Source organism: Chelonia mydas, chromosome 27 (assembly GCF_015237465.2).
Source record: "Chelonia mydas isolate rCheMyd1 chromosome 27, rCheMyd1.pri.v2, whole genome shotgun sequence".
Taxonomy (NCBI): domain Eukaryota; kingdom Metazoa; phylum Chordata; order Testudines; family Cheloniidae; genus Chelonia; species Chelonia mydas.
Genome location: NC_057860.1, coordinates 11,617,324 through 11,631,929, shown reverse-complemented (window position 1 = coordinate 11,631,929; position 14,606 = coordinate 11,617,324). Strand labels below are relative to the sequence as shown.

At 49.4% G+C, this 14,606-nt stretch overlaps 1 protein-coding gene and 1 long non-coding RNA gene across 3 annotated transcripts; one reads left to right on the top strand and one right to left on the bottom strand.

The window, feature by feature from the left end:
- Nucleotides 1-1,180: 1,180 nt before the first annotated feature.
- LOC114020008 lies at nucleotides 1,181-2,812 on the top strand. Its single transcript, XR_005223486.2, has 3 exons — nucleotides 1,181-1,753; nucleotides 2,396-2,515; nucleotides 2,679-2,812. It is a non-coding gene; the product is annotated as an uncharacterized LOC114020008 (long non-coding RNA).
- A 113-nt stretch (nucleotides 2,813-2,925) lies between these two features.
- On the bottom strand, nucleotides 2,926-13,396 carry CISD3 (CDGSH iron sulfur domain 3). Of its 2 annotated transcripts, none has more exons than XM_037886726.2 (3): nucleotides 13,210-13,396; nucleotides 9,720-9,848; nucleotides 2,926-5,753 (listed from the first exon to the last, which is right to left on the bottom strand). In XM_037886726.2, the coding sequence occupies exons 1-3, from the start codon at nucleotides 13,282-13,284 to the stop codon at nucleotides 5,574-5,576; spliced, it is 384 nt and encodes a 127-aa protein (XP_037742654.1). In that variant the 5' UTR covers nucleotides 13,285-13,396; the 3' UTR covers nucleotides 2,926-5,573. The 2 variants fall into 2 exon arrangements, with proteins under 2 accessions (XP_037742654.1, XP_043392662.1); XM_043536727.1 differs by having other exon boundaries at nucleotides 13,246-13,394.
- Between the last annotated feature and the right edge of the window lie 1,210 nt (nucleotides 13,397-14,606).

Here is a 14,606-nt window from a genome sequence, read left to right as displayed (position 1 = left end):
CGTTGGTTAGAAGCCCACGAAGGGGAGAGGCTAGCAGAAAAGGGGAGTTGTAAAGAAGGGAGGCCACACAGACTCGCTTACCTGACAAACCCAGAGCTTGCAAGAATCAGAGCTGCAGCGTGAAGGAACCTGGACAGAGCTGGATCCACCCCCTCAGCTAGCTTGTCCGGTCAAGGAGGAGACGCTTTGCGGAGATGGGAGGCACACACGTGTTAATTAGAGACTACACAGCTGGGTAAATCACGAGCAGCCCCACGAAAGCGAGTGAGGATCGATTCACGCTGGATTTTCACTGGTGCAAACGGGAGCAGAATTCCAGACCCAAAAGTTTGAAACAAGTCACCCTCAGCAATAACTGGAGGTTAATGTCATCACAATGGCGTTTAGAGCATTCCCCCGGGCAGGTCTATACATGTCCCAGCGCACAGCCTGGTTCTGCGATTTATTCCCCGCATAATGCACGGAACACAGTGTCGGGAAATATTTTAGTGGGGGTGGGCAATCTATTCTTTTCTCCTCTTCCCGTTTTCCCGTCTTGCCCTGTTCCCTTAAACCCCACCCACAAAGGGAAAACCCGAAAGTGAATCGATTTGGTCAAGGAGTCGATGCTTTGGTGTGTTAGCCCTCTTCCCCAGCAACAGAGCCAGGCAAGGTTTAGAGTGGGGTCTTGGCTTCTCCCCCTTCCCTTCTCCCTCCTATTTTTCTTTCAGACAACTCATGGATTGCCTCCCACGTGAGCTGCTTGTTAATTTCAGGTACACATTTAAATCCCCCCATAGGCTCAATACCTGAGTGCGGGGTTAGCTGCTGTCGAGTGGAAACTGTCTAGAGGGGTGGAACCGCTTCAAGACACAAACCACCCACCGCTCTTGGCGGCAGAAACAGCCTCCTGGGGAGCTGACAGGTAGGTCGGTGTCTAGACCCTGGCAACAAGCTCAGAGAATGCCCGGGCTTCTTCAAGGGACCCCACTTGTTAGGGGGGCGCGAGGGGAACGAGAAGCAATGGTCTCAAGTTGCAGTGCGGGCGGTTTAGGTTGGATATTAGGGAAAACTTTTTCACCAGGAGGGTGGTGAAGCGCTGGAATGGGTTACCTAGGGAGGTGGTGGAATCTCCTTCCTTAGAGGTTTTTAAGGTCAGGCTTGACAAAGCCCTGGCTGGGATGATTTAGTTGGGGATTGGTCCTGCTTTGAGCAGGGGCTTGGACTAGATGACCTCCTGAGGTCCCTTCCCACCCTGATCTTCTCTGATTCGAGCAATTCCCGGTGTAGAGAGAACTTGATTTCTTTTTCTTTCTGGCCTGGCAGCTACTGAAACTCAAAACTTTAGGGGCGGATGGGAAGTTTGTTTATCTATTCGCTTCGGCAATGTCTGTGTTAGGCAGGTCTGGGTTCTGTCCCAACCATGGAGCCTTTGGAGGGAAGTGGGGGCGGGGGGGAAGCAAAATAAACTTTTTTTAATTTAAAAAGCAAAACCGGTGTCCCAGTTTCGAGAGAACCCAGGGCAGAAACAAGAGGCAAATTACCCGGGCACCCCACTGTCTTCAGGTGGGATTTCATTATTCCCACACGGGGGCATTTTTGTTTTTTTTTAATGAAGCCAAAATTGAGGCTGTTTTCTTCAAAGCTCCAGTTTTCTCCCGGCTGCGGGATTATAGCCGGGGACGCAGGAAAGCCCTCCGGAGACTCCTGGCTCCGTCTGCCCTGGAAGGGAACCTCTCAGCTGGCAAGACCGCCCCGCCGCTCTGCATTTCAGGTGCGCTCCGGAGGCTGGGTCCTTCTGGAAAGCAATCCAAACGACTGCACCAACAACCCCTCCACCCCGGCAGCCCGGCTTTATTATTACTTAACGCTCGTAATTCCCACGCCGCCTGGCAGGAGAGGCGAGCAAAGCTGGGAAGGAAAAGCCAGCCCCAGCCCCAGCCCCAGCCCGCTCTGTGAAGGGCTTGAGTTTTTCGCTCCCTTTCCTCGCTGGGCTGGGTTTTTTCTCCCCGCCTGGCACCAGCTGGTGTGTGTATGGGGCGGAATCGCCTGGCTGGGTGAAGCGTGTGTGTATATTCCGCGCCACTCCTCAAATCCCCCTTCGAAACGTCAGCTGGCTTCTGTTCAGGGTCCTGAGAGCTCTGTGATGCTAATTAAGTCTTCGTTCAAAGACACACTTCACTAGCCCCAAACCAAACCCACCTTGCAGGTTCATTTGCTCTGCTCTTTGAGCTCTTTTTTTGTTTAAAGCTGGTTCTTTCCTCTCCACAGTATTGCAACTTATTTCTGGAGAGAAAATCTGGTTTTACAGGGACAGGGGGAAGAAAAAGCAATAGCTGCCTTTAGCTGAAGGTAAAGCAACCAGGGAGTGATCACAGGAGAACGGAGCAGATTCTGATCTGTTTCTACCTGTCAGCTCAAACGAAGTCACTCTGGACTGACACCAAGATAAGGCAGGAAGCTTCTCTTGATGGATGGCTCAACCTAGAACGTTAACCCAGTGTGGATCTATGTCTCCTTCTACTGGCTGGACCAGGTAGGGGGTCCATGAGTCTGATACTGACTCCAGGCTAATGGATTTGTTTGTTTAGCTCAGAGAGTAGCAGTTGATGGTTTTAAAGCCAGAGATTTAGGGGCCGATCCCCACTAATGACCTAGCCAGGTGATTTGCTTCATTTGTGTTTATTATCTACCAACAGGTGGAGGAGTTATTAGGAGAGGCAACAAGCTGGAAAAACTGATCCACAGACAAGCACAGGTGTTCCTTCCTCTGGAGTAGTGCACAGCCTCCCAAGGGAAGATAACTTTTCCAAACCCTCTTTGCATTGCCAACTTTAAAAGCAGGCTCCTTCCTTCCCCCAACCAGACCCCACCAGAGTAGGGCTGGGAGGGGGAACCCCCAGGGGCTGGGATTTTTTTTTAAAATGAAAGACGCAGAGCCATCTAGCTGGATCTTAATATTTTATTAACCATTTCATAATCAAAACAACCATTCAAGAGAAAGAGGGGTCCCTTGCAATCTCCTGAAGCCCTGACCACTGAGTTGTTAGAGCTGATGCTATGGTACAAGAACAAGTCCCATCTCTGCGTGACAACTGGGTTTGGTTTATTATTATGGCAGCGTCTCGAAGTCTCTGGGGTTTGTGCAAAGAACTCCCCCGTAATGGCAGTCTGTTACAGGAGCAATTGCCCTTGTGCACCAGCAGAAATAACTTCCTCTGGTTTCCAGATAAACCGACTCATAGAAAACCATGCCATTCAGATGTACCGAGCACATCTTCTATTCTGAATGTTTGGCTAATTAAGAAGGGTCTAATTTTCCATGGCCCTGGCGATTCATACCATCATTCACACTAGTATAAAGCCAGTGTAAAACATGGCCATTCTGATCTGGTTTCCAACCATGTCACTAGGATCGCTTGTTTTGCACTGGTGTAAATGACGGTGTAGCAGAGAACCAGGCTTGCAGGGTTAAAGGTTTAAAAGCGCCTCAGGGACTTAGCCCTCGTCCACACACACAGATGCACAAGCAGCATCGGTTTAACTTTTATACTGCTCTAATGAAACTGATGCAATTTGGTGTGTGGACACTCTCATCACGTTTTAAGTATGCACAAGCTAAAGGCACAAACCAGTTTGTTCCACAGACAAAAGAGTGCTAGTTTAAATCATACCTTTTGTCAAACTGGTACAACTTTCTGTGTAGATCAGCAATAAGGCACTTAAGGGCCAGATTCTCCAAAGGTGTTTAAATGCCTAACTCCCACTGATCTCAATGGGAGGTAGGTGCCTAAATACCTTTGACGGTCTGCACCTAAGTCCCACTGAATTCCAATGACGTAGGCATTTTTGAAAATTTTACCTGTCGTCTAAACAGAGGTCAACAAAAACGTTGCGGTTTGTCAGTTACAGGTCTCCCCATCATGTTAAAAAACTGCCCTGTAAGAAACCCTTTGTGAGAACAAAGACAGGAGAGGAAAGAGCAACTTGACTGTTAAAAAAAGACCTGGAAAGAAAAAGAAATGTGGTTTTTTGCTTCTTGATTATGAGTTAAGAAGGCCTGAAAAGTTGCTTTTTTGTTACTTTTTCTTCTGCTTGTTTTTTTAGATATTAAGGCCTCGGCTACGCACAGATTTTGCACCTGTATAACTAGATACACTGAAGGGTATGATTTTGTTTAACCGTTAAAGTTACACCAATACAATCCCTAGCAGTTACACTGGTATACAAAAGTGCCTTGCACAAGTATAACTTATTCCCCATCCCATATGGGAATAGTTATCCCAATATACGCACCTTTATACCAGTATAAATGGATCCACCCATATAGTTAAACTGATACAACTTGGGTGTGTGTAGACAAGGCCTTAGAAATTCAGATCTTGTCTTTCCTGGGAGAATCTATGGAAAACTTGAACTTGGAGGTTTACGGCAGACAGCAAGGAAGTGACACGTCATTTCATTCAGAAGGGAAGTCATGATGGTTTTCATTTCAACTGCTTAAAACAGTGGGGTTTTCGAAGTTTTGAGTGAAAAGGAGTTCACAAATAAAATCTCTCTGAAAGGCTTTGACACCCCTTCTGTTGGAGGGCTGAGAATATTTTCAATCTGCAGCTTTGAGTCCTCCAGGGACTCCTCCACCAGAAACAGAGAACTACACAAAACTTGACATCCCTGAGGAAAGAGGCAAGCAGAGAAGACCCCCCCCCGCTGCTTTTCAAAGCCCAAACCTCCCAATTCTTCAGGTTCTTTTTATCGATCATAAAGAAGAAAAACCACAACAAGCCTATTTTCCCCTTTGCAGGCCACCTTTAACTTAAACAATTGGGCCCTGATCCTGCAACCACTTGGGTACGTGCTTCACTTTACTTCCATGAGTCATCAAGTGTCAGCTCAGCGAGGAATAATTCAATTGGGGTCGGGGGGGGGGGAGGCGGTGGGAAATCTCCAGCCTGAACTGAAAACAAAGTCATCCAAGAAACAGGCTCCAGCTACAATCAGGCTGGGGACAAGGCAAACGGGAACAGCTGGGCTGATATGAGCGGCAGGCTTTCTAATCTGCAGCCAACAAAGTTCCTCATTTTTTTACGGTTTACAAAGGCAGCGAGGACAGCCCAGAGGAAACTGCGATAGATCATGACATGCAGTTTTCCTCCTACAACACTTGTGCGTTGGGATCCCATTTGCTCCCATGGGCTGGAAGTTTCTTTGCAGCGAATCTATTTATTAGCCACCCAGTCGGCTCTGTTCTTGTAATGCTGGGAGTTATTTTGTAACACCGAGACGCAACAATGCAGACCAAACCCATCTTTCTCTTTGTGCCAGCAACGTGAAAAAGGCCTTGTCGCTTTTATTTGATCCTTCTTGGCAGCTGGATGAAGCCACCAGCCTGGTGCCCATGTGTTTGATTGGCCTGGTCTGTACAGAACTCCATGTACAGAGAAATAAGAATGGAACCTGGAGCTGTTCGGACAACTTGATCCAATAAACCGGAAAACACTGAAAGCCTGAACACCTTCCCATTCCTGCAGCCCCCCGCCCCTCGAAACAAGCTGCAAGGTCCCCCCGCTGGTGTCTGGATAGGAAGCTCCCCATCAAGGCTGCCCAGGGAGCTTTGCTTTCTGAACGAACTCCTCCTTGTGGGTGCCATCGCAGTAAGGAGGGGATTTGGTGTGTTTGCACCCACACAGCCAGGCGCTCTTGGCCTCATCCAGCCGGAACCTCAGGGGAGAGAGATCTGGGGTTGCAGTTTTATGGGATCCATCACAGAAAGGCTGTAGAGCAAAAGAAACAAAGCAGTGGTTTTACTTGGCACCACCATGCCAAGAGGGGTGTGCCAGGGCTGCTGGGAAGGAGAGACTGTTTCACGGAGCTGGATTAGCTCCATCTAGCTCAGGTATTTATCTGGCCCCCCATCACCATTCTATCCGAGCACCTCATAATCTTTATTTATCTTTCAGCCCCTGGAGGGCAGAATACAGATGGGGACACTGAGGCACAGATAGACTAAGTGACATGCTCAAGGCCACACAGGAAATCTGAGGCAGGGGAAAGAATTGAAGCCAGGTCTCCTGCATCTCAGATAAGTGCCCAAACCACTGGTTCATCCTTCCTCCTAGGAGGAGCTGGAGACCCAGTCTGCCCCATATCGGGTAAAGATCTGTTTGCATTTCCAAGCAAGAAGGGAATTAATACTGGCCTCCCCATTTTCTCCTCTGCTTTCCTTCCCCCACACCAGCAGAGATCACCAAAAGATAGCCGAGGAAAGGTCAGCTTTTTAGGCCCCCCCACAGTATACAGAGAGCAGGATGATCGGTGCCAAGGCAGCTCACAACACGTCATGACGTTAATTTCACCTGCTGGATTTTGCACTGGCTCCTAGCTTGTACCAGGGGCGATCATTAAACGGGACGCATTTCCCCCACAGCCTGACATAATGTTGCGAATGGGTCAAACCTCTTTTAACCCCTCTTGTCTCAGACAGACTGTCAGCTCTCTGGGGCAGGGACTGTCTTTATGTTCTGTTTGTACAGCGCCTAGCGCCATGGCATCCTGGTTTGTGACTGGGGCTTCTTGGTGCTACTGTAATACACCCGATCAATAAAGTATTTAGGCTCCATATGTGTTGCACATCATACTCCAGTTATCTGCCAAATCAGGCGTCCCGCTTCTGCATAATAATAAACCTGATTGACTCTTCCATTATTGCAGGATTTAAAGGAAACACTATAGCTGAAACCTCTTCAGTCCCCCTACAGAACAGGTATTTCTCCAAGTGGGAGATACCAGCTGACACAGGAGGACAGGGAGATAGATGTTCCTATTAGGAAATGTAATGATCAGAGGGAGAATGGGATAGTTGAGAGGAGACTTCCATTTTTGGTTGCTGTCTGCTTGTAAACAGCAACATGAGCATTTACAGGCAGTGGGGAACAGAAAAGAATAAACTTAAATGCAGTTATAACTCTCTAGATTTTAACGTACTGCACTTGATGAGAAGGGTTGCATGGTATCAACACACAATGAGCCTGACTGGGGCCATTAGGGGCTAGTATCACATAAAGAATGAGAACACTCCCAAGCAAAGTAACGCACCTTGGAAAAAAATAATCCCAACTACACACACACACAATGATGGGATCTAAATTAGCTGTTTTACCACTCAAGAAAGAGATCTTGGAGTCATAGTGGATCGTTCCCTGAAAACATCTGCTCAGCATGCGGCGGCCGTCAAAAAAGCGACCAGAATGTTAGGAACCATTAGGAAAGGGATAGATCATAAAACAGAAAATATCATGATGTCACTATGTAAATCCACGGTATGCCCACATCTTGAATGCAGTGCACAGTTCTGTTCGTCTCAAAAAAATGAGAAATTGGAATTGGAGAAGGTGCAGAGGAGGGCAACAAAGATGATGAGGGTGATGGAACAGATGCCGTATGAGGAGAGATTTAAAAGACTGGGACCTTTCAGCTTAGAAAAGAGACGACTAAGGGGGGATATGCTAGAGGTCTGTAAAATCATGACTAGTGTGGGGAAAGCGAATAGGGAAGTATTGTTCAGCTCTCCAAATAACACAAGAACTAGGGGGGCACCCGATGAAATTAACAGGCAGCAGGTTAAAAAACAACAAAAGGAAGTACTTTTTCACACAACGCACAGTCAACCGGTGGAACTTGTTGCCATGGGATATTGTAAAGGCCAAAAGTATAACTGGGTTCAAAAAAGAATTAGATGAGTTCCTGGAGGACAGGTCCATCAGTGGCTATTAGCTAAGATGGTCAGGGATGCAGCCCCATGCTCTGGGTGTCCCTAAACCTCCAAACATCAGAAGCTGGGGCTGGATAACAGCGGATGGATCACTCGAAATTGCTCTGTTCTGTTCACTCCCTCTGAACTGTCTGGTACCAGCCCTGCCAGAGACAGGATACTGGGCTAGATGGACCATTAGTTTGACCCAGTATGGCCAGCAGTGGGTGTGAAGCTGCCTCTCCCTAGCTGATTATCAAGTATTTCACTCATTGCCTTTCAGCGCAATGTCTGGGTGCACTTGGAATTTGGGACCCCAGCAATCTCCAAATCAGAGCAGCAAACAGACCCTGGTTTCCTACAGAGGCCTGGCTTTAAAAGGGCAGAGAAAGGAGATCTAGCCTGCTGCCTCAGTGCCTCGGCAATTCATAGCTCACAGCTGGGAGAACTCATGCTAAAATGGGGCCGCATTTCAGGCTTTGAAATAGTTCCATTAAAAGTTCCTTGCAGAGGCATGGGCCCGCTCCTGAGAACACCTTGTCTTTAGCTACCACCAGCTTCAACCATGGGACAGTTACTTGAAGATAATTTAAAACATATATTTTAATATAATAATGTTAAGCTTCATGGCACAGGGCAATTAGAACTGATAGGAGCTAGGGAGACAACTAGGTTATCCCAACCATGTCCACTAGGGGGAGGTTTCAGAGTAACAGCCGTGTTAGTCTGTATTCGCAAGAAGAAAAGGAGGACTTGTGGCACCTTAGAGACTAACCAATTTATTTGAGCATGAGCTTTCGTGAGCTACAGCTCATCTGATGAAGTGAGCTGTAGCTCACGAAAGCTTATGCTCAAATAAATTGGCTAGTCTCTAAGGTGCCACAAGTACTCCTTTTCTTTTCACTAGGGGGAGGTATTTCTTGTTCCTTCCTCTGAAGCAGCTGGTCACAGAATCATAGAATATCAGAGTTGGAAGGGACCTCTGGAGGTCATCTAGTCCAACCCCCTGCCCAGAGCAGGACCAAACCCCAACTAAATCATCCCAGCCATGGCTTTGTCAAGCCTGACCTTAAAAACTTCTAAGGAAGGAGTTTCCACCACCTCCCTAGGTAACGCATTCCAGTGTTTCACCACCCTCCGAGTGAAAAAGTTTTTCCTAATATCCAACCTAAATCTCCCCCACTGCAACTTGAGACCATTACTCCCCGTTCTGTCATCTGCTACCACTGAGAACAGTCTAGATCCATCCTCTTTGGAACCCCCTTTCAGGTAGTTGAAAGCAGCTATCAAATCCCCCCTCATTCTTCTCTTCTGCAGACTAAACAATCCCAGTTCCCTCAGCCTCTCCTCATAAGTCATGTGTTCCAGTCCCCTAATCATTTTTGTTGCCCTCCGCTAGACTCTCTCCAATTTTTCCACATCCTTCTTGTAGTGTGGGGCCCAAAACTGGACACAGTACTCCAGACGAGGCCTCACCAATGTCGAATAGAGGGGAATGATCACGTCCCTCGATCTGCTGGCAATGCCCCTACTTATACACTCCAAAATGCCATTGGCCTTCTTGGCAACAAGGGCAACTGTTGACTCATATCCAGCTTCTCGTCCACTGTAACCCCTAGGTCCTTCTCTGCAGAACTGCTGCCGAGCCATTCGGTCCCTAGTCTGTAGCGGTGCATGGTATTCTTCCGTCCTAAGTGCAGGACTCTGCACTTGTCCTTGTTGAACCTCATCAGATTTCTTTTGGCCCAATCCTCCAATTTGTCTAGGTCCCTCTGTATCCTATCCCTACCCCCCAGCGTATCTACCACTCCTCCCAGTTTAGCTGGTGTTGGAAGCAAGACCCTGGACTTTCCCATAGTCTTCAGAGTTTTGCAGGAATGCCGAAGGAGGTCATGTAGGCCAATGAAAAATGCTTCTGAGCTGGGTGAATTGCTAAGAAGCTCGGGGAGTGCGGACATGAAGGATAAACCACAACGATTTTGGAAGTTACCTGTTTCTTGCTGTGGCCACAGGCGCACCAAGCATAAAGCTTTCCTGCCTTCAAGTCCACTTGGTATGGGTGTTTGGCTGCAATTGCTGGCTGGGAAGGGGACGAAGAGGTACCTGAAGAACTCCTTACCTGTGGAGAGAGAGGTATGGTCAGGTACAGAGATCTGCTGTAAAGGATCTGTCCTATTAGGTTCAACGCAGCCGGGGAATCTTGTTTTTATAAGAGCTCATTGTGCGTAATACCCGAGGACTGGGTCAAACGAAAAATCTAAGCAAGGAGCATAACAACAGGGGGTAGCTGGTCTACTGGATAGGGCACTGGACTGGGAATCAGGAGAGCTGAGTTCTACTTCTGGCTCTTCTGTGCTTGTTTCCCCTCCTACCCTTTGTCTTGTCTATTTAGACTAGAAGTTCTTTGGGGCAGGGAATGTCTCTTGCGCTGTGTCTGTACAGCACCTAGCACCCCGAGGCCCCAGTCGCAGCTGAGTTTACTGTAATATTACTGTCTGACTATGTTTCCACAGAGAGAGATTAACAGGGTTTTTCTGTTATCGGTGGGAGATGCCATAGCAAAATGTTTTCTTATGTCAAGACATCCTGCGGATTTAAAATATACATATTTTACTGCCAGTGACATTAGCAGTTTTATGATGCCTGAAGCCCTAACGGCTTCGGAAGGAGGTTTATTAGCCTGAGCTTCTGGAAAGTAATAAACTCCTTTTCCCACACTCCAGGCTGGAAAACACACTCCAGGCTGGATTAAGAGATCACATTTGCCTCAGCAGAGAAGCACTTTTGAGTCCTCTCAACTTAATATTGTCTCTTCTTTAAATTTTGATCTCTCACCAGCCAGAAAACAGACCAGTCCAGTGGGCTGGAGACTGGATTAAAGCTCAGGGGAGCTGGGTTCTAGTCTCAGCTCTGGCTTTCTGTGCCTCTTTCCCTCCCACCCTTCTGCGTCTAGTCTATTTCAATGCTCATTGAGGCTGGGACTCCCTCTCACCCTGTGTCTGGGCAGTGCCCAGCACAATGGGGCCTTGACCTTTGTGGGGGCCTCTATGCACAAAATACATTCACAAAAATAATCACTGAATTTATAAGCCCGCCACCAGCTCCCCCATATAACCCCATTGCACAGCTTGATTTCCCCACTGCCCTGCTCTGCTTGCGTGGTATACCCACTCGACACGGGTGCAAAGGACTACGCAAGCCAGGGTGACAGAGGGATCAGATCCTTGGTGTTGCTATGCATTCAAAAATCATCGGATTTAAAGAATAACCAAATAAATGAATTGGAAGGTTGAGGGTTGTCTGATTTTTTGTAGAGATAGCTTTTTAAAATTATGTATTGTTGTTGTTTTAAATATAAAGGAGTATAAACAACAAACACCAAAGCAGTCTATACCATACTCTGAAATGTGTGATATGTGTGTAACAGCCGTGTTAGTCTGTATTCGCAAAAAGAAAAGGAGTACTTGTGGCACCTTAGAGACTAACCAATTTATTTGAGCATAAGCTTTCGTGAGCTACAGCTCACTTCATCGGATGCATACTGTGGAAAGTGTAGAAGATCTTTTTATATACACACAAAGCATGAAAAAATACCTCCTCCCACCCCACTCTCCTGCTGGTAATAGCTTATCTAAAGTGAGAGTGATCAGTTTAGATAAGCTATTACCAGCAGGAGAGTGGGGTGGGAGGAGGTATTTTTTCATGCTTTGTGTGTATATAAAAAGATCTTCTACACTTTCCACAGTATGCATCCGATGAAGTGAGCTGTAGCTCACAAAAGCTTATGCTCAAATAAATTGGTTAGTCTCTAAGGTGCCACAAGTACTCCTTTTCTTTTTACATATCACATACAATAAACACCAGACTACCATATACATACGTGTTATATATCATAGACAGAGATTTTTCAACGTTTCAAATAACCTTAACACCACAAATCCCACTGACAGTGAATCGGTCTTGTGCTCGTAAGTCATTGCATAGGCATCAGAGTTTGCAAGATTGAGGCCTTTGGGGCTTATGAAAACCCCACCCCTAGAGAAAAGCTGATCTCCCTTCAGAGCAGTGTGACCTGGTGGATAGGAGATTGGGGTTGTACTCTTGGCTCTGTCACTGGCCTGCTATGTGACCTTAGGCAAGTCATTTCACTGCCCCATGCCTCAGTTTCCCCATCTGTAAAATGGGGATAAAGACACTGCCCTCCTTTGTCAAGTGCTTTGAGCAACACAGATACAAAGAGCTAGATATTATATCACAGTAAGTTTATCATCAGTTTCTATATGGGCCAATATTTTACTCCTCCGTTTGCTCTCGGAGAGTGCTCTTTTAGGGGGGAAGAGGGTATGTTTTTGTTTTGACAGGCAAGCAAAACACAATTAATTCCCCCCCTCCATCACCATGGTAAAGAGAGCTCCAGCCTTTTCTCCCACCCTTTGTCTAGCTTTTTTCATGTAAGACATGTCTATGCTTCAAGTTGGATTGGATGCATAAATCCCCAGCTCGAGGGGACGTCCCCACGCTAGCTGGGATGGAGCTAGTGCACGACAGAGTGTAGCTGCAATGGCGCGAGCGGTGGGAGAGGCCGCTAGCCGCACCAAGTACGGACCAGTCCGATATGCTGTATAGCCCCTCCTGCATCTCAGGCCTCTGGGGCTACGCTCCGTTTTTAGCCCACTAGCTGCTCCTTGGGAATCACACCCGCAGCTCCCTGAGCGTACGTCTACCCTCCAAGCACTGCCGCTACTTGCTACAGCTATTTACGATCCCTGTAGTAAATCCATCCCCTGGGTCGGTGGAAGGAGGTGACTTCCCCTGGGCTTAGGTCGTCTTAACCACGCCGCTCGCTGTCCCAGGGAACGGGGCATTGTGGGACAGCGGCTGGAGGACGGCTGGGGTTGACACAGGTCATGCAGTGTTCACTCTGGGTCACCCTCGGGAGGCTGACCGCGCCGTTCGGGGAGGCGGTGGTTTGTTTGTTTTTTAACTGCGTCGCCGTAACAGGGCCCCCGGGCTGGCCGGAAAGAAATCGGAGCGCAGACGCCCCCACAGATAGGCCAAGGCGACTTACGTCACCCTCCCCTTGTCACATAGCCCAGGCCTCAGGGGTGTGAACAGTTCACACCCCTGAGCGACCCGGGAGTGGTGAACCGAAGTTTGGGGTGCGTTTGCACCCTGCACAGTACCATGGAGGGGTCTCGGGGGGTGGGGGGGGGTCCCTGGGCGCTGGCCTAGTAAACCTCATTAATCAAATAATCCCCAGTGATAGGTGAAGGGCGGACGAGGGGGGGTTGTTTTGCCAGGCTGATGCACACACACATTTCCATCTAGGCTAGAACCCAACCCTCTGGCCCATGCAGAGCCCCCTGGAAATACCCGAAAAGGAGGGGAGTGAGGGGGCTAACTGAGGGGGGGGTTCCCCTCTTTCCCCGCCCCCCCCCCAAGATCCACCGGCAGCCCTGCCCTCTGCCCCGTGCGCTTACCCAGCAGCCCGCCGCCCTCGCGCAGGCTCCGCTCACCAGTGTCGCAAGAGCGGCCGGGCTCTGCAGCGCCCGCATGGCTGGCTGAGCCGGGGCGCGCAGCCGGCCGCCGGGTCACCTTCCCGGCCCCCGCCCCGCGGCCCGGCCCAGCCCAGCCCCGCCGGAAGGCGCAGGCGGTGCGGGCCGGTTTGCGGCCGCCGGGGCGCTGGGCGAGCTGCGGAAGGTTCCACCCCCGCGCACGGCGGCTTCCCCAGCCCTGCAGTGCAATGTGGCCTGCAATGCAGCCAGCCCGGTGCAAGGGCGCAGGCTTGGGAGCTCCCCCCCGCCCCCCAGCTGCACCCCTTTTGCAGTGTGGACCCCCTCGCTGCACCGCTTTTGCAGTGTGGACACCCCCCCCCCCCGCCGCTGCAGCTGAGCCCACTGCCTCTGGGCTCCAGGCTGCGAACGGAGCGAGCCTCGCTGGGGGACGCTTCCCTTCGGGTGCCTCTCGTGCTGCCTCCGGGAAAGGGCTGCCCACAACCCCAGCGAGGAGCTGCCAAGGCCGCGGGAGGGTTTCATCAAACGCCTCCCGGCAGCGGAGGCTTGTGCTGGGGGGGATTGCGCCTGGCTCAGGTCACCCTGGCGCAATTATCTGTCCAATCACCTCCTGGCCCGGTTAGTAGGGGGCCCCCCGAAACGTGTAGGTGGGTGCCTAAAAGGAAGGCTCCTCCCCCCACACATAGCCCCTCCCCGCATTTTCATTTTATGTAGGGGCTTAAATATAAAGTTAGGAGCCTGATGGTCAGAGGCCCAACTCTGAAAGCTGTCGGCTTCAGGTTGTGTGGAACTCCTTGCCAGGGGATGCTGTGAAGGCCAAGACCATAACAGGGTTCAAAAAAGAACTAGATAAGCTCATGGGGGATAGGTCCATCAATGGCTATTAGCCAGCATGGGCAGGGATGGTGTCCCTAGCCACTGTTTGCCAGGAGCTGGGAATGGGTGACAGGGGATGGATCACTGGATGTTTACCTGTTCTGTTCATTCCCTCTGGGGCACCTGGCACTGGCCACTGTTGGAAGACAGGAGACTGGACTCGATGGACCTTTGGTCTGACCCAGTATGGCTGCTCTCATGGGCTTCTGAGTCTTGGAGTATTGTCATAGCTTCTAAGGCCAGAAGGAACCATCTGGCTCAACTGGGCTGACCTCTTGTATAGCACAACCCATGGAAATGTCACCCACTTCCCCTCGATCCGGTGCAGTAACTTGTCTGAGTAAAGACTATCTTCCAGACCGGTGTCCAGTTTTGCTCTGAGGCCATCAAAAGATGGAGAACCGCCCACTTCCCTGCAGTTTGTTCCAATGTTTAATCATCTTCACGGTTAAAAAAATAAAGGATGCCTTATTTCTCATTTGAATTTG